At 36.9% G+C, this 27,788-nt stretch overlaps 1 protein-coding gene and 2 pseudogenes across 1 annotated transcript; 2 read left to right on the plus strand and 1 right to left on the minus strand.

The window, feature by feature from the left end:
• The first annotated feature begins 2,119 nt into the window (after positions 1–2,119).
• Positions 2,120–7,348, plus strand: LOC107643425 (eukaryotic translation initiation factor 2 subunit gamma). Its single transcript, XM_016347069.3, has 9 exons — positions 2,120–2,423; positions 3,709–3,878; positions 4,032–4,093; positions 4,582–4,694; positions 4,780–4,882; positions 5,086–5,313; positions 5,412–5,630; positions 6,141–6,401; positions 6,735–7,348. The coding sequence occupies exons 2-9, from the start codon at positions 3,773–3,775 to the stop codon at positions 7,044–7,046; spliced, it is 1,404 nt and encodes a 467-aa protein (XP_016202555.1). The 5' UTR covers positions 2,120–2,423; positions 3,709–3,772; the 3' UTR covers positions 7,047–7,348.
• A 1,088-nt stretch (positions 7,349–8,436) lies between these two features.
• On the minus strand, positions 8,437–19,380 carry LOC107640430 (uncharacterized; annotated as a pseudogene).
• Positions 19,381–27,392: 8,012 nt separating this feature from the next.
• Positions 27,393–27,788, plus strand: LOC148563800 (secreted RxLR effector protein 161 pseudogene; annotated as a pseudogene).

Below are 27,788 nucleotides of genomic sequence, written 5' to 3' on the forward strand. Positions count from 1 at the left end.
TGTTGGTTGATGATATTCAGATTCAGAGGTACGTGAAGTGCCACATAATGTTATTGTTTGAGACCGTTATGTTTGGAGATAAGTCTGGAGCAGGGGTGCACTGGAAGTTTCTACCGTTACTCCGTAACTTTACCGGGATCATACAGTTCAGTTGGGGATCGGCATGCCTGTCACACCTGTACAGAGCGTTGTGTAGGGCAACTCGTGTCGACTGTAAGGAGATTGATGGTCCACTGACACTCTTGCTTGCCTGGGCTTGGATCCATCTACCATTCATTGCGCCGATTCCTAGCAATCCTCGAATCTTTCCGATTGCAAATAGGTAAAATTAATTACTAAACGCTTTGAAATAGTGTATCTTAAATTGTATTGATAAATGTAAATTAACGAATTGTCTGATGTCAGGTGGCATAACTGGGAGCGTGAGAATCGTCCTTACAGATTTCATACCCTTGATCACTTTAGGAGAGATCTGGATGTTCTGCAAGAAGGACAGGTTTGTTGTAATAAATAAGTAGTTGTTTTCGTTTAGCCGTATTATTATTCATTGTGTAATCCTCGGTTACTTGCATAATGTGTGCAGTTTGTTTGGGAGCCTTATGCAATTGGTCGGACCGATTCAGACGTGATTCCTCCTGACATCCGTCAGCATTCGGCTATTTGGAGTGCCACAGTTCCGCTTATATCTTTTGAATGTATTGAGTGGCATGCATCTGATAGACTGAGGAGGCAATTTGGCTTGACTCAGGGCGTTCCTCATCAAGAGCGTGACCTAGGTGAAACAAATCTTAATTTAAATTGATGGCGCACCTGCATTTACATATTGAGGAAACTCCGGTGCATGCATGGCCTCCAAATCCAATGACCGCATGAAACTCGGCTCCACAAACGGCTGCTGGTTTGCTAGTGCATTTGCCACATCCGCCACATCTGCCACCATAGCCTCATCAGCTTGATCTTCGTCTACACCCGGATCAATAACCTCGTAGTTACTTTCGAACTCTTCTTCACTATCACTGTTGTAATCTTCCAATTCAATATCTCGGTCCGCTGCAGATTGCTCGAACTCGATATACAGTTCGATGAATGATATTCGCGACCAACTTTCAAGATACACTGAGAACATTTCTTGCATGCTCGCTTCATCGGTCACGTATTTCGTTTGAAATTGCACGAACCCACCAAAGACAAATATAGGATATCTGTACAGAATACACGACACTCTCCTAGATATTTGAGAATCCATCTTCTCACAAATGACACATTTTAGTCCTTCAAATGACAGTGTGAATGGAATAATAATATCCAACGGATTTTCACACACAAATTTTACTCCTTCCGATGTTTGTAATAAAATTTGGCCATGATAATACACTTTTAATCTACTCCTTCCGATGTTTGTAATAAAATTTGGCCATGATAATACACTTTTAATCTTACTCTATCATCCATGATAATAGAGAAGAATAGATCTACAAAGAAGAAGAAGAAGAGATTTGCAGAGAAGAGGTTTAGAGACTTGTAGCACCAGAGAAGAAGAAAATGAAATGCGCTGGTCAGCTTGGATATATATATATATATATCACACTCAAATCGGACCATCCGACCGCTTGTATGGCCATTCGAATTTTTTTTAACTAAAAAATCGGACAATCCGATTACTAAACAGCTCGCCCAAAAAAATTTGAAATCCATAAATCACTGGGTCCGATTTGGGTGCTCTGTGAATCTTTTTGAATGCAGCCCTCAAATCGGTTGGTCCGATTTGGTTGGGCCAAAATAAAAAATACCTCCCCATGCTACAAATCGCATGGTCCGACTTCTTTGCACGCAACATCACCATCCACAAATTGAACAGTTCGATTTGTGTCCCTCACACCTGCAACAAATCGAACTGTTCGATTTCCTGCCATCATCTAACCGCCATCACCCCGTGTTAAGCATTTATAAGCTCCATAAACGGACGTTACACCAAACCTTCCATCATATGCCAAAAAAAATTAGCCTCATTTTGGTGCATAACACCAATCGTCTTCTAATAGTAAAATAAGTTAGTCGAAGGAGACATTTTTAATTTTAAAAGGAAAGATTTTAATTTTAATAATATTAAAAGAATATCATATGAATAGATAATGGATTTTTAAATGGGTATCGTGTATTCGTATTTTAGAAAAAAAAAAAAAAAAATCATTTCCCAGTTTTCATCCCCCCTAGGGTTAGTTAATTCTCGTAAGTTGTAACCTTCTACCAAAGCCATAAGCCGCACATTCCTCGCTGCACTCGTTAGTCCTTACCCCTGCGTCAATCTTCACTCCTCACTCACTACCGACTCCGCCGCATACTTCGTTGTCGGGCAGCTGTTATCCGTCGTATTCACCGGCGGAGCAACCACTGAATCCATCCTCCGCTTTAGCTCCTTCCAGGTATTATATATATAATATATTTCACTCACTCTCTCTCTCTCTCTCTCTCTCTCTCTCTCTCTCTCTGTTGAGGGGTATCGGTGTGCCACCATCACTTTGCTTTTGGTTATGTAATTCGGTGTTTGAGTTATTGGTTTAGTGGGAGTGTTTGATTTGATTACTTTTGAACTTGCGGCTTTTTGGAGCAGCTGCAATAAGCCTTGATCGTTCGGGATTTAGATGTATGGATTGTTAAGGATCTTGAAGAGCTTAATTTGTTCTTTGGACAATTTACTTATGATTTCTTCTTTTCCCATGTATATAGTTTTTTTGGAGAGGATCATGACACATTCGAATCTTCTTGTAATAGTTAGCAATTGCCATTTCTTTCTTATTTTATTTTATTTTATACTATTTTAATCCTCTCTTCTTCTTTTTTCTTTTTCTTTTTTTTTTAAACTCCGCTTAGAGTGGTGTTATCGTGCTGAAGAGATAAGTAAGAAAATGTTGCTACTTAATTGGTACCCAAAAGTTATCAATAAGGAACTAGATAAGGGATAGTGCTCGTTAATATGTGTTGTTTCTTGTAAGAATAGGATCAATGTTTGGATATTGTAAAGGGTTTTACCAGTTGCTAAGTAATTTGGCCAAAGGATTCTTACCTAACATTTTAATGTATTATACTATTATATCTTTCTTCTATTATGTGTGCATTGGTAGCACTTTTTAAAGCCACACCTCATGCTTGGCAGTTCGCATGATGGTTTCTCCAAAATATAAAATCAATTATTGGCTTTTAATTTTTCTTCCCCCCCAAACAATTGTGCTGAGTTTTGGAATTGTTGTTGGAAACTTAATTATGATTGGAGATAGTACATTGATAATCCTTGAGTTTGAAAAGATTTTATTAGCAGCTTTTGTGGATATCTGGTAGTCGATTCAACATCACCACCACTCTCAATTTAAACCTTTCTGCTATCAATGTCCCCATTGATTAATTAGTTGTAGAGTTATCCAAGTACCTAGCCATTTGTGCAAACTTTTAAATTTTGTTGGTTTATGAGTAATTGTGTATATTTACAGAGTTCCAATTTCTGAAAGGTTTATGTACAGCTTACAACAAGTTATTTTTGGAAATTGTAGGGTTTTTTTTTTTTTTTTTTTCCATTTTCAGAGAAATAATGAATCTGCATTTAGCATTAATTGATGGGCTCCATAGATGATTTGTGTGTCATACTCATATATGGTATTAAACAGAAAATTGTGTATATTCTAAGGCAGATTTCTTGTTCTGTGATGCATGCAGATATTTCAGCATCAAATATTGTCAAGTTCTTCACTTAACTGAAGTTTCCATCGAAAAAGCCAAGATGTCGAGGAAGGGTTTGATGGAACAGGACCTGAGTAAGTTGGACGTGACAAAATTGCATCCACTTTCTCCGGAAGTCATATCTCGGCAGGCTACAATTAATATTGGTAACAGTTTTTCTCAAATCTTTGGTTCCAGTAATGTGAAATCCACTACAGTCTACAGCCATATTTGAATTTAGAATACTTTATCATTGAATAAAAAATTATGTGCTTCTTTCATATTGATGCTGTTAATGCTGATGGATTGTCTGCTGACAGGCACCATAGGGCATGTGGCACATGGCAAATCAACTGTTGTGAAAGCAATATCAGGTGTTCAGGTATTCCTTGGCTTTTAATATTTCTCTCTTGATTTTTCTTTTTTTTGTTGGGGTGGGGGGCATCTGTAAAGAAGGTAACTCATTGTCATAATCTCATGATTTGTAAGGATTTTTGCTTAGAACAGATGTTTTGCACGATTTACATCGGCATTTATTTATATGCTTGTGAAATATGTTTGTATGGAACTATGAAGTCGGCTTCCCCTAACCCATAATCATTGGATTTTCATTTGTCATATATGATAAATTATCCAGTTATATTTACTCACTTGAGCCAAGTTTTCTGGATGCCCTTCTGAACAGCTTTCATTTCTTAGAGCGATTTAGTAACTGGTTTGACGACTTATATTTCATTTAAATTAAATACCTTTTTTAATCTTTTTTTTTTGGTTACATTTTCAGTTTTAGTTTGTCAATGGTTTTATAGGCTTCCCTTGAGCCTTGGATATTTGAAGTGTTAACTGCTGTGGTTTCCTATGAATGTCTAGACCGTGCGTTTTAAAAATGAGTTGGAGAGAAACATCACAATCAAGCTTGGCTATGCAAATGCAAAGATATATAAGTGTGAAGATGATAGGTGTCCAAGGCCTATGTGCTACAAGTAGGTAGTTATTTTGCAGTTGTTCTTATATTATCATTTATCAAGGTCTTTTGGGACTAGTGGCATGATCTGTTTTCTTTTAAAGGGCTTATGGAAGTGGAAAGGAAGATAGTCCAATGTGTGATGTGCCAGGGTTTGAAAACTCCAAGATGAAGTTGCTGAGACATGTTTCTTTTGTGGATTGCCCAGTAAAGTTCTAAACTTTAATTTGCTATTCAGTGCTGTTTCTGCAATAATTTTGTTATTTTTTTTGCCCCTTCCTAATATTACGACACGGTCTGGAATTTCAATATTCATATTGGTTGGGGTATCTTTTTTCAAGGCACGTTGTATTGCCAGCTAATGGTCAATCATCATGATGAGTTCAATATTACTTCTCCAATTTCTGTAGGGACATGATATTCTTATGGCCACAATGCTTAATGGAGCTGCAATCATGGATGGAGCTTTACTACTCATAGCTGCTAATGAGAGTTGCCCGCAACCACAAACCTCTGAACATTTAGCTGCTGTGGAAATTATGCGTCTACAGCACATAATAATTCTTCAGAACAAGGTTGATCTGATTCAAGAGAATGTGGCAATGAATCAGCATGATACAATTAAAAAGTTCATTGAAGTAAGTTTTCTATGAAAAGGTTTATGCTATACAAGTTATTCTCTCTTCAATAACTAATGTACTCCCCTGTCTTTTGGTGGTTTACTGGCTTGATATAGGGAACTGTAGCTGATAGTGCACCAGTGGTACCTATTTCAGCACAACTGAAGTATAATATTGATGTTGTGTGTGAGTATATTGTGAAAAAGATCCCAATCCCAGAAAGGAATTTTACTTCTCCACCCAATATGATTGTTATTCGGTCATTTGACGTTAATAAACCTGGGTTCGAGGTTGACGAAATAAAAGGAGGTGTAGCTGGTGGAAGTATCCTGAGGGTAAGTCTTGGTAAATATTCCAATACTGTACATGAATGCTGCCTATACCATATGAATCACGACACGAGACATGACATGACACGAGACACGCGGTGTCTTTTTAGATAAATTGTAGTAATATCTTGATATTTATTGATATCAAAGTACAAACTAATTGTTAAAAAATGTTTTTAATGTTTTTTTCTAAATTATATAAAGCATTAAAGTTAACTTTTTTAATAAACAATAATCTATACTATTTCTAAATGCATTTCAAGAATATAGGTCAAGAATAAAGTTGGACATGCCAACATATATGATGATATTTGGGTGTCCATGCGTGTCCGGCAAAGCATTTTTTGTTTTTTATTAAGACAGTTGGACATGAAAGACACGGGTCAAACAAATCTTGGATTAGTGTTGTGTTTGAAATATGTTGACACGTGGACACGGAAGCTAAATTGTCCATGCTTCATAGCATACCATACCATGACAATCTTGCTGAACATGTCTGAAAATTTATTCCTGCAGGGCGTTTTGAGGGTCAACCAATTCATTGAAGTTCGACCTGGGATAGTTGTGAAAGATGAGAGTGGAAATATCAGATGCACACCCATATACTCTAGAATAGTTTCATTATTTGCCGAGCAAAATGAGCTTCAATTTGCTGTGCCAGGAGGTTTAATTGGTGTTGGAACAACAATGGATCCCACTTTGACCCGTGCTGACAGGTTGGTCGGGCAAGTTCTAGGAGAGGTTGGATCACTGCCGGAGGTCTTTGTTGAACTTGAGGTAGGTGACTGTATCTACTAACTATTTTTCAGTTTATGCATGCACTCCATGAAATTTAGGTTGTCGAATCAGCTTGCTAAGCTCTGCAATTCAATGGAGTTGTCTAGCTTATCTTTGTATTTTCTCTTTCCTCTTGCTTTGCATTAGTTGTTGTCAAGATGTGAACTGCTCTAAAGTCTAAACATTTAAAACTAACTCGATTTTATGTATTTCTACTTGCATTAAAGGTTGATGTCATGACTCTTGAAGGATCACAATCAGTCAATCAGTTCTCTAGCTGTGCCAGAAAGTACTTGTTTATGATGGAATTCCTTTTGCTTTATGGTTTTGCAGGTAAATTTCTTCTTGCTTCGACGGCTTCTTGGTGTTCGAACCAAGGGCTCAGAGAGACAGGGAAAGGTATCTAAGCTGGCTAAAGCAGAGATGCTAATGTTGAACATAGGATCAATGTCGACGGGTGCGAGAGTTGTTGCCGTGAAGAATGATCTGGCGAAGTTGCAACTTACCTCCCCTGTGTGCACTAACAAGGGTGAGAAGATCGCACTTAGCCGACGTGTTGAGAAGCATTGGCGTCTAATCGGGTGGGGTCAAATCCAAGCGGGAATCACTCTTGACGTCCCTGCCGCCCCAACTGAGTTGAAGTGAGACATGTGTACAAGAGACAGGTTACTAGACACACCTTGTTATAAAAACTTGAGAGGAATTTAGATATGTGCGAAGGAATACACTTGTTAGGAACCATTTTTTTTGGAGGTGGAAAAGAATTGGATTGTCAATTTTTGTTTCTTTCTGCATTTTTTTTGTTCTCTCTTGTCTTGTACCTATTATTGAAGTTGTATCTCATTTTCTGGTTGAGTCTAAGACTATTGGATAATGGACGGAGAAACATGAAATAGTTCCATGATTAATTATTTATATTAATTAGAATGATTTGATCATTTTTAATATATGATACACTTAGGATCAGACGTTGGTGGTTGGCTTGAAAACTAATAATGATGTACCTCGAGCACTTTATTTTCTAAACGATAGCTATCTTCTTATCTAGGAGACGATTCTTTTTGGACATGCAATGATAGAATAACTAAGGCAGTCAACTCTCTTTCGAGTTTTGATAAGAGTATGAATTTAAGACGTTTAGTTTAGCGTGCATGAATTGCTATTGAACTTGAAAAAGTGGAAGATAAAAGTTCTATATAGATAGGTGTTTATAGGATGTGTAATTATTTATATGATACAAATTTTAATTATCCTTTGAAAAGTAAAACACATTTCATCAAAAAGCTAAAATCAGATCTGAGGTAGCTAATAGCACACGCATGTAAGAAATTATATTATATTATGTCTTAGGTGTATCTTATTTTATTGGTTTAATAAATATTTAATTAAATAATAAAATAAAAAAAATTGTATGGTTATTTAAAAATTTAACTAACTTGATGGAAGTTAATTTTTATGAAAAGAAAACTAGAATTCAATCTTCTTTTTCTATCAATGAAATATTTTTTCTTTACTTACTACCAATAACTTAATTGAAAAAAAATTAAAAAAGCAAAGAAATAAATAAAGTAAATCTTCCTAATACTATTATCATCGTAAGATCAAAGTTAACAATTTTTCTCATTTTTATTTGTGATAATCATAAGTTTTAAGATTTTTTATTATATGAATAATTATTTTATGATGTACACTAAAAATTATATATTGAATTTATATGGGGTATTAGAGCTTTTAGGCTATGAAATTTGTGATTGTTCATCCAAATAAAATTTTTATTGCAAAGTTAATGTTGCATGAAATCTGTAGTTATAGAAACTTGTAACTATATTTTCAGTTTACATGTTTCCGTGCATAATTGTTTATTGCAAGATATTTATATGATTATAATGGATTACAATATTTGCACATTGAAAGAGATTAATCTCTTTACCTATTTTATTAGAATAATCTGTTTATATGCACCATATAAAAGAGTATAATTAGGCTATAATTAGGAAACCTAATCAGGTTATAAATCAGGAAATTAAATATACACTTAACAAAGATGATATACAAAATCTGTCAGAATATATTTATCATATATTCTAACACACCCCACAATCGAAATAGGAGGCCGCTGAATGTTGAGACTGTCCTGAAAATCTTCAAATAACACCAACGGAAGACCCTTGGTGAATATATCTGCAATCTGATAGCGCGAGGGGACATGTAACACACGAACCTGGCCACGAGCCACCTTTTCCCGTACAAAATGTATATCCATCTCAATATGCTTAGTGCTTTGATGCTGAACAGGACTACCAGCAAGATATATGGCACTAACATTGTCGCAATACACCAGTGTAGCCTTCTGAATAGGACAATGAAGTCCCAACAGCAAGTTTCGCAACTAACATGACTCATAAACCACATTGGCAACCCCTCGGTATTCGGCCTCTGCACTAGAACGGGATAAAGTAGCTTGACGTTTAGCGGACCACGATATCAAGTTATCACCCAAAAAGACACAATAACCCGATGTTGAACGCCGTGTATCGGGACACCCACCCCAATCAGCATCGGTATATGAAATAAGAGTGGATGTGGAAGATGGATAAAGATGAAGACCAAAGTCCAGAGTACCCTGAATGTAGCGCAAAATGCGCTTAAGAGCGTGCATGTGTTCCTCCCGTGGGTCATGCACGAATAAGCATATTTGTTGCACTGCATAAGTAATATCGGGCCTTGTGAATGTAAGGTACTGAAGTGCCCCTGCAAGACTCCTATAAAGAGATGGATCCTCAAAAGGTTCGCTTGTAGTAGCATCGAGCTTCGGTTTTGTATCAACCGGAGTAGGAGATGGCTTACATGATGACATGTCGGCTCGATCAATTATTTCAGCAGCATATTTCTTGAGATAAAAATAAACCACTTGTATGATGAGTGACTGCAATGCCCAGGAAATAGCTCAACTTGCCCAAGTCTTTCATAGCAAATTCCGATCTAAGAAGAGATATGATAAATTGACGGAGCTTATCCGAGGGAGCAGTCAAAATAATATCATCGACATACAATAAAAGATAAGCCAGAGAAGTACTGCGGTGATAAATGAACAAAGAATGATCTGAAGTACTGTGAGAAAACCCAAGAGTATGGATATAGTCAGCAAATCTCTTGTACCAAGCTCTCGGAGCCTGTTTCAGCCCATAAAGAGATTTCTTCAGTAAACACACATGATCAGGTTTATCAGAATCCCGGTACCCAAAGGTTGATACATGTAAACAGTCTCCTTGAGTTCGCCATGTAAGAAAGCATTTTTGACACCAAGTTGATGAATTGGCCAAGTCTTAGAAAGAGCCAAACTGAGAACCGTGCGAATAGTCGCTGGTTTGACTATCGAACTAAACGTCTCACCACAATCCACACCCACCTGTTGAGTTTTACCGTCACCTACAAGACGAGCTTTATGCCTCTCAAAAGAACCATCAGATTTTTCTTTATGAGCAAAAATCCACATAGACCAAATGGCATTAACATTCGGAGGACGGAGCACTAACTCCCACATCTTATTCTCAATAAGAGCATTATATTCATCATCCACAGCCAATTTCCAATTCGAATAACGAAGAGCAGACACAGGGTTACGGGGTAAAGGGGATTTAGACACTGATGCAAGAAGGTTGAAAGACTTCTTTGGCTTAGAAATCCCATGTTGACTCCTAGTAATAGGTCCTGTGGGTAGACTAGATTGAGAAATTGGAGTTAGGCGAGGAAGAGAGATAGGTGGGAGAGTAGAAGTTGGGCTCGGTAAGATGGGCTCAGGAGAGGTAGAAAGGGGTGCGACCGGGGAGTTTGTTGGAGTAGTGAGATGATGGACCACGTAGGAAGATGGCCCATCGTCCAAAAATCGATAAGTATGATTTTGAGGAGTATGTACCTTTGCAAAGGGAAATTGCATCTCATCAAATAAGACGTGATGGCTAATGATGATTTTTTTAGATGACAAATCAAGGCATTTATACCCACGATGATGTGAAGGATACCCCAATGATGACAAGTCATCTTAGCCTAGTTTCACTAGTCTTTTTCTTTTGTTTTCACTTGAATTGTGCACTTTCTTGAGCTACAAGTAAGCTAATTTGGGTAGATTTTCATGCTTCCTTTGATTGAATCAACCATGTATGAATTCATGCTATTTCATGAGGTTTTATGCTATAATTGTCACATATTATGATAAAATGAATATCTCATGATTTTAAGCATAGCTTTGATGTGTTTGGTTGATTAATGATAGGTGAAGAAAGCTTGGAGAAAGGTTGAAGCAAGAAGGAATGGCTAGGAGTAAAGAGAGGACAATGGAATAAGTGAAAATGAACCAGGAAGCAAAAAGCTGGACTAAAAGTTAGCCTCAAACTTTTACTCAAACTTTTACTCAAACTTTTGCAAAACTTCAACCCGGTTCAATTGGTTCACTTTGGTTCCTCTCCAAACTCCAAGAGCAATCAACCAAGGCCTCTCTCAACCCAATTCCACCAAGAGCAAAGGCCCAACTCAAGGCTTGAAGATCATTTGAAGAAAGTGTATAAATAGGATAGAATTCAAGTTTTTCGGGGAGCTTTCCTTTTGAGTTTTCATAATAGTTTTCGGAGAGTTTTGGATATTGAGTGATCTTTAATTTCTTAGTTTCGGGGAAGGAGAATTCCACTCTCTTCCTCTTAGTTTTATTGCTTTCAATTTCAATTGCAATTGTCTTGGATCTTGGGTTGGAGAATTGAAGGAATTTTGTTTCAATCTCATCCGAAGATCTCTCTGTTTCTTCTACTGCTTATTGAATTTAATTTCTGTTAATTGTTCTTCATCTACTTTCTTTGCAATTTACAATTCCTTTGCAATTGTTCTTGTTGGATCTAGGAAGGCATTGAGATCTAGACTTGGTTATCTAGTCTCTTGGGTCCTGAGATCCGGATTCCCCATTTCCCATTCCCTGTTTACTGTTTTCATGCTTATTTACAATTCTGTTTTTAGATCCGGTTCAATCCAAGTGTTCTTTTACTTCTCTGTTGGTTGCAATTTACTTTCCTTCGTTTAATTTATGCAAATCCAACTCCCAATTCCCTTTACAATTCAAGCTATTTACATTTCTTGCACTTTAAGATTCTGCAATTTACATTTCTTGCGTTCTAAGTTTCTGCCATTTAATTTCTTGTTCTTTAAGATTCAGCATTTAAATTCCTGTTCTCTTTAATTTCATGTCAATTACCCATTCCCTTTACTTTCCATGCAATTTAAATTCTGCAAATCACAAATCTCTCAACCAAATCTTGATTCGCTTGACTAAATCAACCACTAAACTAAAATTGCTCAATCCTTCAATCCTTGTGGGATCGACCTCACTCCCGTGAGTTATTATTACTTGATGCAACCCGGTGCACTTGCCGGTTAGATTTGGGTGTTTTGGAGAAATTCGTTTTTCCGCGAAAAGATCCCATCAAGTTTTTGGCGCCGTTGCCGGGGATTGATTAGATTGACAATGATTAAGTGAGGTGGTAGTTTAGATCAAGCACTTTTTCTTTTCTGTTTCTCTAATTTTTGACTGACACACGAACTGTTTGAATTTTTGCCTGAGCTAATTGAAACCTCACTTTAGCAATAGAGTGAAAGTCTCTTGGTTTAACTTGCTGAGTATGATTCTCATAGCTTGATAAATCAACGAGAAAAGTGATTCTCGATCATTAATCTCTCAAGTTTACCAACTGTTTGACACATTGCGTTAACTAACCCTTTAATCATTTCCTGGCATAAATGTACTCCATCTTCATTTGAATTGTTTGTGATTGTGCAGGTCATGGAGGAAAGGAATCCTACAGCAAGAGGAGAAAAACTGAGGCATTATGATTTCCAGCCTCCATAATCAAAGAGCAAGATGTCAAGCTAGTGACAATAAAAGAGCGCTTGTTGGGAGGCAACCCAACCTGAGGTAGTTCTCTTTTCATATCTATTTCAATAAAAAGGTTAATTAGTTTTATCTATATTGCAAGAAGCTAAGTTTGGTGTTGCACACCAAAACAATCTAAGGGAGAATGAAGGATTCTAAGTTTGGTGTTCCACCAAAATCCCATCATAAAACACATTCTCACTTTCTGCATAATGCTGGCTTCAAGCATGTTGGATGAACTAGTTAACTATTCTGCTGTTTCCTAGTTTTCAGTTTTATTGCTTTTGAAAAAAGAAAAAGAAAAAAGAGTTTCACACATGGTTAATCTGATGCATGAGAACCATTGGCAAGGTACTAAGTTTGGTGTTCCCACACCAAAGTAAGTACAAAGGCCCACAAATAAATCATGTATGCTAACCATTTCTCAAGTGCTTGGGGAACAAGCAACTTTCAATATCATTGCAGAGCATCATACAAGCTTTTGGAAGGATTAAGCATCATCAACCAAAGAAATGAAAGAGGAATGTGTGGATCAGTGATGATGATGATGCGGAGTAAAGCAAGCGAACTCCAAAAGGTTGTATTGTTAAGTGATTATCTTACATCAAACACTGCTATGATTGAGAGTGGTTTAAGTTTCCCTGATTATCTGTCTGCATAGCATAATTTTTCTGTAATTCAATAAGCAAGATGCTTGATCATTCACAACTTTTTTCTTCAAAACTTGTTTGCACTCAATGTTCAAAAATGCATCACATGAAAGTTCTTTGAAAAGAAGGATTGAGGAATTAAACAATTTTGAGGCAAGCAAAAGATTAGGAGAAGTGGTGGTTCTAGTTGTATGATTATGTATTGAGGTTGCATGCTTGTGAAAACTTGCATGGGAGCTCATAGGCAGGACATGAAGTTCAAAGAAGTATTGTGGAGATTCTCAAAAATCTATTGATCCAAGAAGCAACAAACAAAACAAAAGAAAATAAAGAAAATACAAAAGCAAAAAGAACATGGCCCAAGGCTCTGAGCATCAATTACTAGGCAGAAAAAGAAAGAAGAAACAAAACTCAAAAGAGTTGTTAGCCTAGTAAATGCTTGTGGTTGAGCTGTGTCAAGGAATGAGGCTTGAGCAAGTAAATCCTTAGGGGTGCTTTAACACCTAATACCTTAAAACCAACTGGTTTAGGAGTATTGATTGAAAGCTTATCTAAAGAGCCGCTTTGAGACATGACACTTAGAGTCAAGGCCAAAGCAAAGAAACTATAAGCTGCTTCAAGGTGACTACATATAAAGAGATCTCCATGATACCATTTGGATGAAAATCCTAAGACCTAAGACTCCCAATATGTGAAGACTAGTGAGCACTGAAGCCCTTGCATGAGCATATGATTTAGAGTTCACCCCACTAACACTTGATCACTTCACTCACAGGACCTTACAATTTATTCTTCAATCCGTCTTTAGTGAAAGAACCTATGAGCATAATTCATTTCTTGCTTGGGGACAAGCAAGCTTTAAGTTTGGTGTTGTGATGACAAGTCATCTTAGCCTAGTTTCACTAGTCTTTTTCTTTTGTTTTCACTTGAATTGTGCACTTTCTTGAGCTACAAGTAAGCTAATTTGGGTAGATTTTCATGCTTCCTTTGATTGAATCAACCATGTATGAATTCATGCTATTTCATGAGGTTTTATGCTATAATTGTCACATATTATGATAAAATGAATATCTCATGATTTTAAGCATAGCTTTGATGTGTTTGGTTGATTAATGATAGGTGAAGAAAGCTTGGAGAAAGGTTGAAGCAAGAAGGAATGGCTAGGAGTAAAGAGAGGACAATGGAATAAGTGAAAATGAACCAGGAAGCAAAAAGCTGGACCAAAAGTTAGCCTCAAACTTTTGCACAAACTTTTGGGTGAAAAGTTAGCCCCAACGTTAGCCCCTAACTTTTGGGCTAACGTTGGCACATGAAAGTTACTCCCTGGGCACCAAAAGTTTGCGCCAACGTTAGCCCCTAACTTTGTGGCTAACGTTGGCATGAGAAAAACACCCCCTGGCCACCAAAAGTTTGCGCCAACGTTAGCCTCTAACTTTTGGGCTAACGTTGGCACATGAACAATACAAAGGGGGAGCAAAAGTTTGCGCCAACGTTTGCCTCTAACTTTTGGGCTAACGTTGGCGCCATAAGTACACATAAGGAGGCCAACGTTGGAGCAAAAGTTAGACCCCTAACTTTTGCCCCAACGTGGATAGCAGCAAAGCATGGAGGCTGATAGTAAAAGTTAGAGTAAAAGTTAGCCTCAAACTTTTACTCAAACTTTTACTCAAACTTTTGCAAAACTTCAACCCGGTTCAATTGGTTCACTTTGGTTCCTCTCCAAACTCCAAGAGCAATCAACCAAGGCCTCTCTCAACCTAATTCCACCAAGAGCAAAGGCCCAACTCAAGGCTTGAAGATCATTTGAAGAAAGTGTATAAATAGGATAGAATTCAAGTTTTTTGGGGAGCTTTCCTTTTGAGTTTTCATAATAGTTTTCGGAGAGCTTTGGATATTGAGTGATCTTTAATTTCTTAGTTTCGGGGAAGGAGAATTCCACTCTCTTCCTCTTAGTTTTATTGCTTTCAATTTCAATTGCAATTGTCTTGGATCTTGGGTTGGAGAATTGAAGGAATTCTGTTTCAATCTCATCCGAAGATCTCTCTGTTTCTTCTACTGCTTATTGAATTTAATTTCTGTTAATTGTTCTTCATCTACTTTCTTTGCAATTTACAATTCCTTTGCAATTGTTCTTGTTGGATCTAGGAAGGCATTGAGATCTAGACTTGGTTATCTAGTCTCTTGGGTCCTGAGATCTGGATTCCCCATTTCCCATTCCCTGTTTACTGTTTTCATGCTTATTTACAATTCTGTTTTTAGATCCGGTTCAATCCAAGTGTTCTTTTACTTCTCTGTTGGTTGCAATTTACTTTCCTTCGTTTAATTTCTGCAAATCCAACTCCCAATTCCCTTTACAATTCAAGCTATTTACATTTCTTGCACTTTAAGATTCTGCAATTTACATTTCTTGCGTTCTAAGTTTCTGCCATTTAATTTCTTGTTCTTTAAGATTCAGCATTTAAATTCCTGTTCTCTTTAATTTCATGTCAATTACCCATTCCCTTTACTTTCCATGCAATTTAAATTCTGCAAATCACAAATCTCTCAACCAAATCTTGATTCGCTTGACTAAATCAACCACTAAACTAAAATTGCTCAATCCTTCAATCCCTGTGGGATCGACCTCACTCCCGTGAGTTATTATTACTTGATGCGACCCGGTGCACTTGCCGGTTAGATTTGGGTGTTTTGGAGAAATTCGTTTTTCCGCGAAAAGATCCCATCACCCAAAAAAATACAAGGAGTTGACCGGGGTTGAAGTTTATTTATGGTTGTAGAGGGAATAAGAGGATAACATAAACACCCAAACACCCGAAGATGGGAATAAGACGGATCCTTTTGATAAAGAATGCGAAGAGGAGATTGACAGTATAATAGTTTTTGAGAAAGAATATTGAGAAGATAAGTTGTCATTTGCAAAGCATGATGCCAAAAGGAAGGAGGAAGGGAAGCATGGGCCAATAAGGTTCGAACAATATTGTTAATTGTACGAATTTGTCTTTCGGCTTTTCCATTTTGAGGGGTTGTGTGAGGACATGAAAGACAAAACAAAATCCCAGTTGCTTTACAAAAGTCCTAAAAGGGTCCATTATCAAATTCTGTGCCATTATCACATTGTATATTTGGTGCACGAATTCTCACACTTCGTACAACTGAACCAGCAAGTACACTGGGTCGTCCAAGTAATACCTGAGTGAGTCAGAGTCGATCCCACGAGGATTGTGATTTGAAGCAAGCTATGGTTATCTTGTAGATCTTAGTCAGGCAGATAGAAGAGTTGTTTGTTTGTTGAATTCACGTAAAAGGAAAAAAAAATGGAATTACTATGTTTGATTATAACCAGGGATAAGAAGATGGTTAAGGCTTGGAGATGCTTTGTTCTTCTGGATTAATTCTGGTCTTACTATCTTCTTCAACTGTGAATGATTTCTTCTATGGCAGGCTGTATGTGATTAATGTCTTTTTTAAGAGATCGCTAATACTCCTCCATATCCGAATCCCAAGGTTAGTGCGGACCCAGTCTGATTGAAGGTGAAGCTCCTGCAGTTCATTCTCTTTTGTGATCCTACTCAAAACGCCACAGACAAGGTCGAATCTTTCGGATCAGAGGGTGCTGCGCCTTTGGTTCTAGCCTCTACCACAAAGACTCTAATCTCCCTATACTTCAGCTGAACTGGTGTCTCGAGAAGTCCCTAACGAAGTCGCGGATTAGCCGTCTAAGAGATGTATAATCAAGCTGGCAGTTCATCATTGTCTGATGAAAGACTCACTCTGAACCCAAGTAGAATGAGATAACTTTGTGCCGGTTCAACGCATTCATATTGATGAAGAACGAAGATACATCTTAGAATAGAGAATCAAACACGAATCGAAATAGAACAATAGTACTTTATTAATCCATAAAACTCAGCAGAGCTCCTCCCCTCAACCTAGGAGGTTTAGAAACTCATACTGATAGAAAAATACAACGATAAACGTGTAAAGTATCAAAAATTTCTAAACAAGGGTGATCCTTGTTCTATATATACTAATCTACTGACTAGGGTTTAAGGGTAAAACAATCTTTTAGTGCTAAAATCTACTTCCGGGGCCCACTTGGTGAGTGTTTGGGCTAAGCTTGATAGAGACCCATGTGCTAGGAGGCCTCTAGGGCATTGAATGCTGGGTAGGGGGTCCTTCTTGGGTGTTGGAACTCTGGCTACTCCCTTATGGGCGTTGGACGCTAGAACATGGTAGGAGGCTAGAGTTGAACGCCAGTTTTGGTCCTTCAATTCTGAAGCAAAGTATGTACTATCATATATTTCTAGAAAGCTCTGGATGTTAGCTTTCTATAGCCATTGAGAACGCTCCATTTGGACTTATGTAGCTCCAGAAAAGCTCTTTCAAGTTCAAGGAGGTCAGATCCACACAACATCTGCAGCACTTTCTCTGTCTCTGAATCATACTTTTGCTCCAGCTCCTCAATTTCAGCCAAAAAATACCTGAAATTGCATAAAAACACACAAACTCAAAGTAGAATCCAAAAATATAAATTTTGCACTAAAAGCTATGAAAACTTAATAAAACTTAAACAAAACATACTAAAAACTATATGAAAATGATGCCAAAAAGCGTATAAAACATCCGCTCATCAATATTCTTTATGTCCCGCTCAAATTGGGTTCGAATAAAGGTTTTGAAATTCAAGAATGTGGAAAAAGTTTGTGATTTTTCCGATAAAGGAAATGTCCACAAAAATTTTGAATAATCATCCACAAACAGGACATAATATCTATGACCCAATGAACTCAAAATAGCTGACGTCCAAAGGTCACTATTTATAATATCAAATGGCATAATAGTGCTAGAATTTGAAGCATAAAATGGCAACTTAATATGTTTTCCAAGAGGACAAGAATGACAAATATGACTGTCTTTAATTGGATGACATTCAATAAATTTATTCTTCCTAAGAGAGTTCAAAACAGATGCTCCCGGGTGACCCAAACGGTCATGCCAAAGAGATGGTGCTAAAGCAGCAAAAGTAGATTGAGAAGGGATTAGATTTGTGATGGGATAAAGCTCACCCTGACTTTCACACTGCATTACTGGCCTCCCCGTCTGAAGATCCTTCACAAAAAACCCAAAGGGATCAAATTCAACAGAGACAGAGTTGTCATTTGTAAATTTTTTTACGGACACCAAATTTTTAACAAGGTGAGGGGAATGAAGGACATTATATAATTGTAAAGGAGGACACGGGGAAGACAATTTAGTGTGACCGTAGCCATGAATTGGAATTGATTGACCATTACCAACAATGATACCATGTTTATTGCTCAGATTAAAATAAGACGTGAGGTTACCTTGTGCGGATATCATGGGAGAAGTAGCATCGGTGTCCATGTACCAATTTGCATTTGAAGGAGTGATACCAAGAGTATACATTGCGACTTTAATGTCTGTTGGTGTTGGATCTGCCATGTAGGCCTGTTGGGGTTTGGTCCCAAGTATACCATGGTGTGGTTGATGCTGCTGTCCATGAGTGGGCTTGGTCCATACATTAGAAGGATATGGACAAGGAGGTATAGGCCAAGGAGCCCAAGGTGCCATCCAGGGCCATGGCTGCCCGCCATACCATGGAGTATTGGTTGGAGGTTGCTGACCTGTTGGCTGCTGCCCAATACCACGGTTGTTGTCGCTACCAATCGGACCACCTCCGGCGTTACCCCCTCCGCCGATACCCCCCCATACCGCCTCCACGATCACCGTTGTTGCTGCGATTTTTTCGTCCATTATAACTGCGGTTTTGGTTCCTCTTCCTACCAGTATTATTGCGGTTGGAAGATGCATGATCAGAAATATCATGAGGCCTTTTGGAATAATGGGCAACCATGGCTGATGAGGAGCTATGTGCCGCCTTCTTAGCAAGGCCGACCTCTTCAAGAGTGAGCATTGAATGGGCTTGATAGAACTGGAGTAAAGGATCACTTTGGCGAATAAGAGTGGCTACACCTTTGTAGGGCTCGGTGAGGCCAGAGACCAGTGAAGAACAAGTCTATTGTTGTCGACGGGAGAGCCAACATTCTTGAGTTGGTTCGACAGAGATTTGAGATGTTAACAATAAGTAGAGACATTTGAAAAATCTGCCATGTCTACATGAGTAAAGTCATACTCAAAGGGTGACGGCACGAGAGTGTTTGTTATCCTAGAATATGTCACGCAGTCTATTCCAAGCCTCCATCGCCGTGGTGTCGGGTTCAAGAATTGTATGTAAAAGATCATGAGATATAGTGGCGTAAATCCACTGTAGTACCATAACGTCAAGAGTTGACCAAAGTTCTTTCTCCTCCTTTGTTGTAGGCAGCTTTTCCTTGCCCTGCTTTGGAGGAATAATATGATCAATTACTCTATGGGATCGTGCGTGAATCTTAAAGAGTTATGTCCATGTGGAATATTGTACGTTCTCTATCTCAAGAGTGATAGGAACATGGTTCTTGATGTTGGATACAACAAGAGCAAGATGAAAAGAAGATTTTGAATCAGACATGGTGATGGAGAAATGAGGAAGAAGAAGCAAAGCTGTGCTGCGGAAGACAAAGAAAGGTAAGGATCTTTCCCTAGAGCTTTTGATACCATGAAAGAGATTAATCCCTTGCCTATTTCATTAGAATAATCTGTTTATATACACCATATAGAAGAGTATAATAGGGAACCTAATCAGGCTATAAATAAGGAAATTAAATATACACTTAACAAAGATGATATACAAAATCTGTCAGAATATATTTATCATATATTCTAAAACACATATATATGATGAATTTTATATGAATTAAATGGTCAAGGCATGGCATATTAGTTGATGAATGTTATTATGCTTGCATATCCTGTTTGCATACATAACCGGCCATTATGAAGCGTAGATTTTGATTTCTTTATTAATTATATATTTAGTAAATGAACGTATATTCAGTATGATTTTTGTTTTTTTATTTTCCTAACAATAAAAGAAAGTTTTTTACTGAAATTTTGAGATTTATTAATCACTAAAGTGATTAAATCTAAAAGTTTTAGCTAATTTCATATTTATGATTTTATGTCAATTATATATAAAATAGATGTTAAATAATAATTATTTATATGTTCATTGAAGTTCATTGTTACGAGACATTTAAAGATCATCCAAAGATTGATTAGTTGATCTTATAATTAATGAACATGATTCTAAGCATATATGTGTACTAGTACTAGTATTTAAATATCGAAAGATATTAAATATTTTTAGTTGGTGTATGTATCTTTGCTAAACAAAGTTACGTTTATTAGCATCAGTGTTATTATATATTGATATATCACCTAAAGAAGAATATTAATATACTTTGAATGTTTCTATGAATGCTCTTTGAATCTGATTAATGTGTTATCTTATGACTCAGTGTTAATATTAAGTATGTATTAATTGCAGCAATAATTCTTCCTATCACATTGCATTTGCATGCTACATCTGTTCCAATGTTCAATGGGCTGAATTTTTCTGATTGGTCTTAACAAGTCCAATTTCACCTTGGTGTATTCGATCTTTTTTTGGCACTTCAAGTTCAGAAACTTACTGCTATAACTGTTCTTAGTACCAACGAAGAAAAAGTTCATTATAAAGCTTGAAAAAAATTAAACAAGATTAGTCTTGTCTTCATGCAGATGAACATAGCAAATAGTATCAAGTCAGCTCTTCCCAAGACTGATAATGCTAAAGAATTTATGAAGCTTGTGGAAGAGCACTCCCAAATTACTGATAAGTCTCTGGTTGGGACATTAATGAGTACTTTGACCACTATGAAATTTGATTGTTCTCATATTATGCATGAGCATGTCATTGAAATGACAAATATTGAAGCAAGACTTAAGTCCTTGGGAATGGAGGTGGATGAAAATTTTCTTGTGCAATTCATTTTGAACTTATTACCGTCTGAGTATTGTCCTTTCCAAATGAACTATAATACCATGAAGGATAAATGGAATGTGCATGAGTTGCATAAATGTTATTTCAAGAGGAAACCAGACGTAAGAATTAAGGAAATCATTCCATCTATTACCTGAACCATTAAGGAGTTGGGAAAAAAGTTGAAATGAAGCATGGAAAGGGAAAGGGAAAAGGAACATTAAAGACTACTTATTCCTCTTCCAAAATCTAGAAGATAGTCAAGTGTCATTTCTGCAAGAAACTTAAATACTTCTAAAATAATTGTCCAAAGAGGAAGGTTTGGTTTGAAAAGAAAGATAACAAGTTTAATTGTGCTTCTGTATGTATTGAATCAAACTTAATTGAAGTTCCTCCTAATACATGGTGGATTGACTATGGAGGTACAACTCATGTTTCTAAATCGAACAAGGATTCTTTACAACCCGAACCATAAGGCCAAATGAAAAGTTTGTCTACATGGAAAATAAATATAAAGCTCCAGTAGAAGCTGTTAGGACTTATCGTTTGATTCTTGACACCGGACATCATTTATATTTGCTAGATACTTTTTATGTACTAAGCATTTCTGATGTTGCTAGATACTCTTTTAATTTCGATAATAGTTGTTTTAGTTTGTTTAAACACAGCTATATAATTGGATCTGACATACTTTCAAATGATTTGTATAAATTTAATCTTGATGATTTATATGTTGAATCACTTATGATTTTGCATCATAAAGTTGGCACTAAACATGGTTTAGTGAATGAACGTTCTGCTTACTTGTGGCATAAACATTTAAGTCATATTTTTAAAGAAAGAATGGACAGGTTGACAAAGAATGACATCCTTCCAAATTTGAATTTCATTGATCTTAATATATGTGTGGATTGCATTAAAGGAAAGCAAACAAAACATACAAAGAAATGAGCCACAAAAAATATCCAACTTTTTGAAAGTATACGCATTAATATATGTGGACCTTTTGATATAAACTCTTTCAATAAAGAAAAATATTTTATCACCTTTATTGGAAAATGTGATATATATGCTCAATACACAATATCAAGTACACCTCAACAAAATAGTGTATCAGAAAGGCAAAACCGTACTGTGATAGAAATGATTAGGACAACAATAACTACAAGACATATGGTAAATTGCGACAGTTAATTTTGGTAATAGAGGCGGTTTTAAATCGCTGCAAAATCGGATACTAGCGGTTATAGCAAGCGACGTGGTTTGTGGCACGGAGATTAGATTTTGCGGCGGTTTTTAGCAACCACTGGAATAACCACCGTTAATAAGATAATTGATTTTGCGGCGGTTGCAAAACCGCTGATATTTTCTTTTCTAACTTATAAAAAATTGCGACGGTTTTCGATGAATATCCAAGCAATACAAATATATCAGATTTTTAGTTGGGATATATGGAACCTATTTACAATTACAAGCATAATATGAGTCAACATAGAAAATAATAATAAATAAAAAGAAATACAATGATCATAAAATAACTTACAAGATATAATGATACTTTAGCCACTTTATCTGATCTTGTCATCTTAGTGATGAAGTTGTGTGAATTGCTAAGTTCAGAGGATATTGGAATTGAATTTTGATGGTGCATACATTTTCATAAATCATAATCCTTTATAATCTCTTCAACCTAACACCAAATTTTTAAAAGGGTAAAAGACAAATTCACTTGCAATATATACTGCGTATAAAAATTAATCAAGTCCTGATGCACCAAAAACATCGGACATCTAATCATCTAACCAAGATTGTATAATTTTTGGAATTCACCTTGGCTTGGGTTTTATAGTAGAAAGAAACATTAGAATTTGGTTATGTTTGAAATTGCCACTAAAGGCATAATTCATCATGGGGAGACTATGGTTTTTGCAAGCATTTGCCAATGTTAGCACACCAACAACATAAACACTAATAGACTCTATTTTGTTAGCTTCAAACCACTTCAAATTAAATGCACTAGTGAATAACCTTGTACACACAACAATACAAACAATCACATTTTTGGATTAAAGATCAAAGTCTACGTTAGAAATGAAGTTCTTCATATTCAAGTTTGCTTCAAATAGCATTGCTTTCACAAAATCATAAAAAAAGAAAAAGTATTCTAAAAAAGAGACAACTTAAAAAGAATACTTAAGCATGATAAGAAAAGTGGGATGCTTACACCAGCAACTTCTACAACTTCTTTATAGGACCAAATCTCCACCGCACCGGCAAAAATTCTCCCATGACTACTACTACACTTATACTTATGATCCTTTCAAATGCAACAAAAGTCACTTGTTGACAAATTCATAAAAGTAAGCTAATTCTAAAATCTAAAAAAGTAGAACCACCATGTTTGAGGAGTCATTATCATCATCCTCACTCGTATTTTTGTCCTCCCTCACAAATTAATAATTCTTAAATAAACATCAATGATTGCATTTAATGAGAAGAAAAATAAATAAGTATTTCATCAAACACCTGGAGTGCTTGAGAAATTGAAATAATTCAATTAAGAGAAACTACAACTCATTGAATGTTCTTACAGCAAATAGCAAAGCATTCCGAATATGAGAATAAAAAATAAATAAATGAATAAAAAGGGAAGAAGAAAGAGAACCAGAAAAAGAAAATGAGTGGAAAGGAGAAGAGATTGCGAAAATTGATAGAATGTTGACGGAGAGAGAAACGACATCGTTGGCAGAGGAGATGTGTTGACGGAAGACACCCTTTCTCTCTTGATCTTAGAAGCTTAGGTCGCGCCCAGAACGATCAAAGGGTAGTGTGTGGGTGGAGGATTGAATGGAGATTCGTTTGCGGGATTCGCAGGTAGAGGTGGACTGAACTGGTAGTAAGAAAGGGTGGTGCACGAAATTGTGATCTCCAGGCTCGAACAAATCCTGGTAATGGCTCCAGAGCTTGGTGCTCTGATCTTAATTCATAATTGTCACAACTTCGATACAACTAACCAGCAAGTGCACTGGGTCGTCCAAGTAATACCTTACGTGAGTAAGGGTCGAATCCCACGGAGATTGTTGGTATGAAGCAAGCTATGGTCACCTTGTAAATCTCAGTCAGGCGGATATAAAATAATCATGGAGTTTTCGAATAATAAATAATAGAATAGGGATAGAGATACTTATGTAATTCATTGGTGAGAATTTCAGATAAGCGAATGGAGATGCTTTTCGTTCCTCTGAACCTCTGCTTTCCTGCTATCTTCATCCAGTCAGTCTTACTCCTTTCCATGGCTGGCTTTATGTGATACATCACCACTGTCAATGGCTACTTTCGGTCATCTCTCGGGAAAATGATCCAATGCCCTGTCACGGCACGGCTAATCGTCTGGAGGCATCACCCTTGTCAATGGCTTCATCTTATCCTCTCAGTGAATAATATGCTCACGCACCCTGTCACGGCACGGCTATTCATCTGTCGGTTCTCGATCATGCTGGAATAGGATTTACTATCCTTTTGCGTCTGTCACTAACGCCCTGCAATCGCGAGTTAGGAGCTCGTCACAGTCATCCAATCATTGAATCCTACTCGGAATACCACAGACAAGGTTTAGACTTTCCGGATTCTCTTGAATGCCGCCATCATTCTAGCTTACGCCACAAAGATTCTGGTTAGGAGATCTAAGAGATACTCATTCTAGCTTAATTCATGTAGAACAGAAGTGTTTGTCAGGCACGCGTTCATAAGGGAGAAGGATGATGAGCGTCACACATAATCATCACCTTCATCACGTTCTTGGGTGCGAATGGATATCTTAGAAGCGAAATAAGAAGAATTGAATAGAAAACAGTAGTACTTTGCATTAATCTTTGAGGAACAGCAGAGCTCCACACCTTAATCTATGGAGTGTAGAAACTCTACCGTTAAAAATACATAAGTGAAAGGTCCAGGCATGGCCGAGATGGCCAGCCCCCTAAACGAGATCAATAGTCTCCTAAGATGAACAATGGAATAAAACTGAGACCAAAGATCTTAAAAAGACTAGTAAAGGGTCCTATTTATAATAAACTAGCTACTAGGGTTTACATGAGTAAGTAATTGATGCATAAATCCACTTCCGGGGCCCACTTGGTGTGTGTTTGGGCTGAGCCTGAGTGTTGCACGTGCAGAGGCCATTTGTGGAGTTGAACGCCAGTTTCTGTGCCAGTTTGGGCGTTCAACTCTGGTTTCGGATCCTTTTCTGGCGCTGGACGCCAGATTTGGGCAGAAGGCTGGCGTTGAACGCCAGTTTACGTCGTCAATTCTTGGCCAAAGTATGGACTATTATATATTGCTGGAAAGCCCTGGATGTCTACTTTCTAACGCAATTGGAAGCGCGCCATTTCGAGTTCTGTAGCTCCAGAAAATTTACTTTGAGTGCAGGGAGGTCAGAATCCAACAGCATCAGCAGTCCTTTTTCAACCTCTGAATCTGATTTCTGCTCAAGTCCCTCAATTTCAGCCAGAAAATACCTGAAATCACAGAAAAACACACAAACTCATAGTAAAGTCCAGAAATGTGAATTTAACATAAAAACTAATGAAAACATCCCTAAAAGTAACTAGATCCTACTAAAAACATACTAAAAACAATGTCAAAAAGCGTATAAATTATCCGCTCATCAAAGGGATATACATACGTGGCGAAGCAAGGAGATGGAACATTGGCAAAACTTGATATGATGAGAAAGGTGCAATTTTATACGCAAGGCAAAGGCAGAGAATCCTTGTAGGTTATCCATGTTTCAATCAAGGAGGGAGAGAATGGTTGGGGTTAACTTGCCGTGTCAATTTATCAGATTTTGTTGCGCACTTAAAAATATCAGGCTGAATCGCCCCAATTCTTCTATTTCACAGTGATTTGGTGAACCGCCACCAAATTATTGCCGCAATCCTCCGTGTGTGGTGTAGTGAATGAGTAATACATCTTTTCCTATAACATTGTAGATGTATGCTTTAAAAGCTGCTATGTATTTATTGAATAGGGTTCCTAGTAAGGCAGTTCCTAAAGCTCCTTGGGTTATGGACCAGAAAGAAACCTAGTTTAAGAAATCTACATGTTTGGGAATGTCAAGCAGAAATAAGAGTTTATAATCCACAAGAAAAGAAATTGGATACAAGAACATTCAGTGGGTATTTCATTGGTTATCCAAAAAAATCAAAATGGTATATATTGTATTGTCCTACTCATAGTATAAGAATAGTTGAAACTAAGAATGCACGATTCATTGAGAATAGTGAGATTAGTGGGAGTACAACTTCACAAAATGTAGAGATTAAGGAAGTAAGAATACAAGTTCCTTCAACTTGCATTTATACTTCTAGAGTTATTATTCCATATGTTATTGAGCCCAATAACAATCAACAGGAACAACACATTATTGATCCTGTTGTTTTTGGGCTAAATAACAATAAAGAGAAATAAGAACTTATTAATCTCATGGTTAATGAGGAGTCGATAATAGAACAACCACAAGAAATGGCATTAAGAAGGTCTCAAAGAGAAAGAAGATCTGTTATTTCTGATGATTATGTGGTGTATTTACAAGAGTCAGAAAATGGCTTGAGTGTTGCTAATGATTCAGTTTCTTTCTCACAAGCCATTAATGGTGATAATGTTGATAAATGGTTAGACGCCATGAAAGATAAGCTTAAATCAATGGAACAAAATAAAGTATGGGACCTTGTGAAATTACCTAAAGGATTCAAGAGAGTTGGGTGTAAATAGGTCTTTAAGACTAAGTGTGACTCTCATGGCAACCTTAAATGCTACAAGGCTCGTCTTCTTGGCAGAGATTTTACTCAAAATGATGGCATTGATTACAAAGAGACTTTTTCACTAGTTTTTAAAAAAGACTCTTTAAGAATTGTCTTGCCTTTAGTGGCTCATTATAATTTAGAGTTATACTAAATGAATGTAAAACCCATCTTTCTTGATGGGGATTTAGAGGAAGATATTTACATGGATCAACCAACGGGATTTTTGGTTAAAGGAAAAGAACACATGGTGTGTAAACTTAAGAAATCACCATATGAACTTAAATAAGCATCTCGCCAATAGTTTATCAAATTTAATAATACTATTTTGTCCCTTTGATTTAAAAAAAATACCGTTGATCTGTGTATATACTTGAAGGTTAGTGAGAGTAATTCATTGTTTTAGTTCTATATATTGATGATATTTTGCTTGCATCTAATGATCTTGGTCTATTAAGCAAGACTAAGAAATATCTCTCTCTAATAGCTTTGAAATGAAAGATATGGGTGAGGCAAGTTATGTGATTGGAATAGAAATATTTTGAGATAAATCACAAGGACTATAAGGATTATCTCAGAAATCATATATTAATAAAGGATTAGAGAGATTTAGAATGGCACAACGCTCGACATCACTCGTTCCAACTCAAAACGGGGGACAAGCTTAGTCTCATGCAACGTCCAAATAATGATTTGGAATGAAAATAGATGGAAGGAACTCCATATGCATCTGTTGTTGAGAGTATGATGTATGCTCAGACTTGCACAAGGCCAGACATTAGTTTTGCAGCTGGTATGCTTGGTAGATACCAAAGTAACTCAGGATTGGATCATTGGAAAGCTGTAAAAAAAGTTTTAAGGTATTTGCAAGGGACAGAAGAACACATACTTACTTATAGGAGATCTGATAACTTTGAAGTGATTGGATATTCAGATTTAAATTTTGTCGATTGCATAGATACAAGAAAATCTACGGTTGGTTTTTTGTATCTATTAGCTAGAGGAGCAATATCATGGAAGAGTGAGAATCGGTCAGTAATTGCTACTTCTACAATAGAAGCTGAATTTATGGCATGTTTTGAGGCCATGGTTCAAGCTAAGTAG

This window comes from Arachis ipaensis, chromosome B5 (genome assembly GCF_059453495.1).
Source record: "Arachis ipaensis isolate K30076 ecotype BB chromosome B5, ASM5945349v1, whole genome shotgun sequence".
Taxonomy (NCBI): Eukaryota; Viridiplantae; Streptophyta; class Magnoliopsida; order Fabales; family Fabaceae; genus Arachis; species Arachis ipaensis.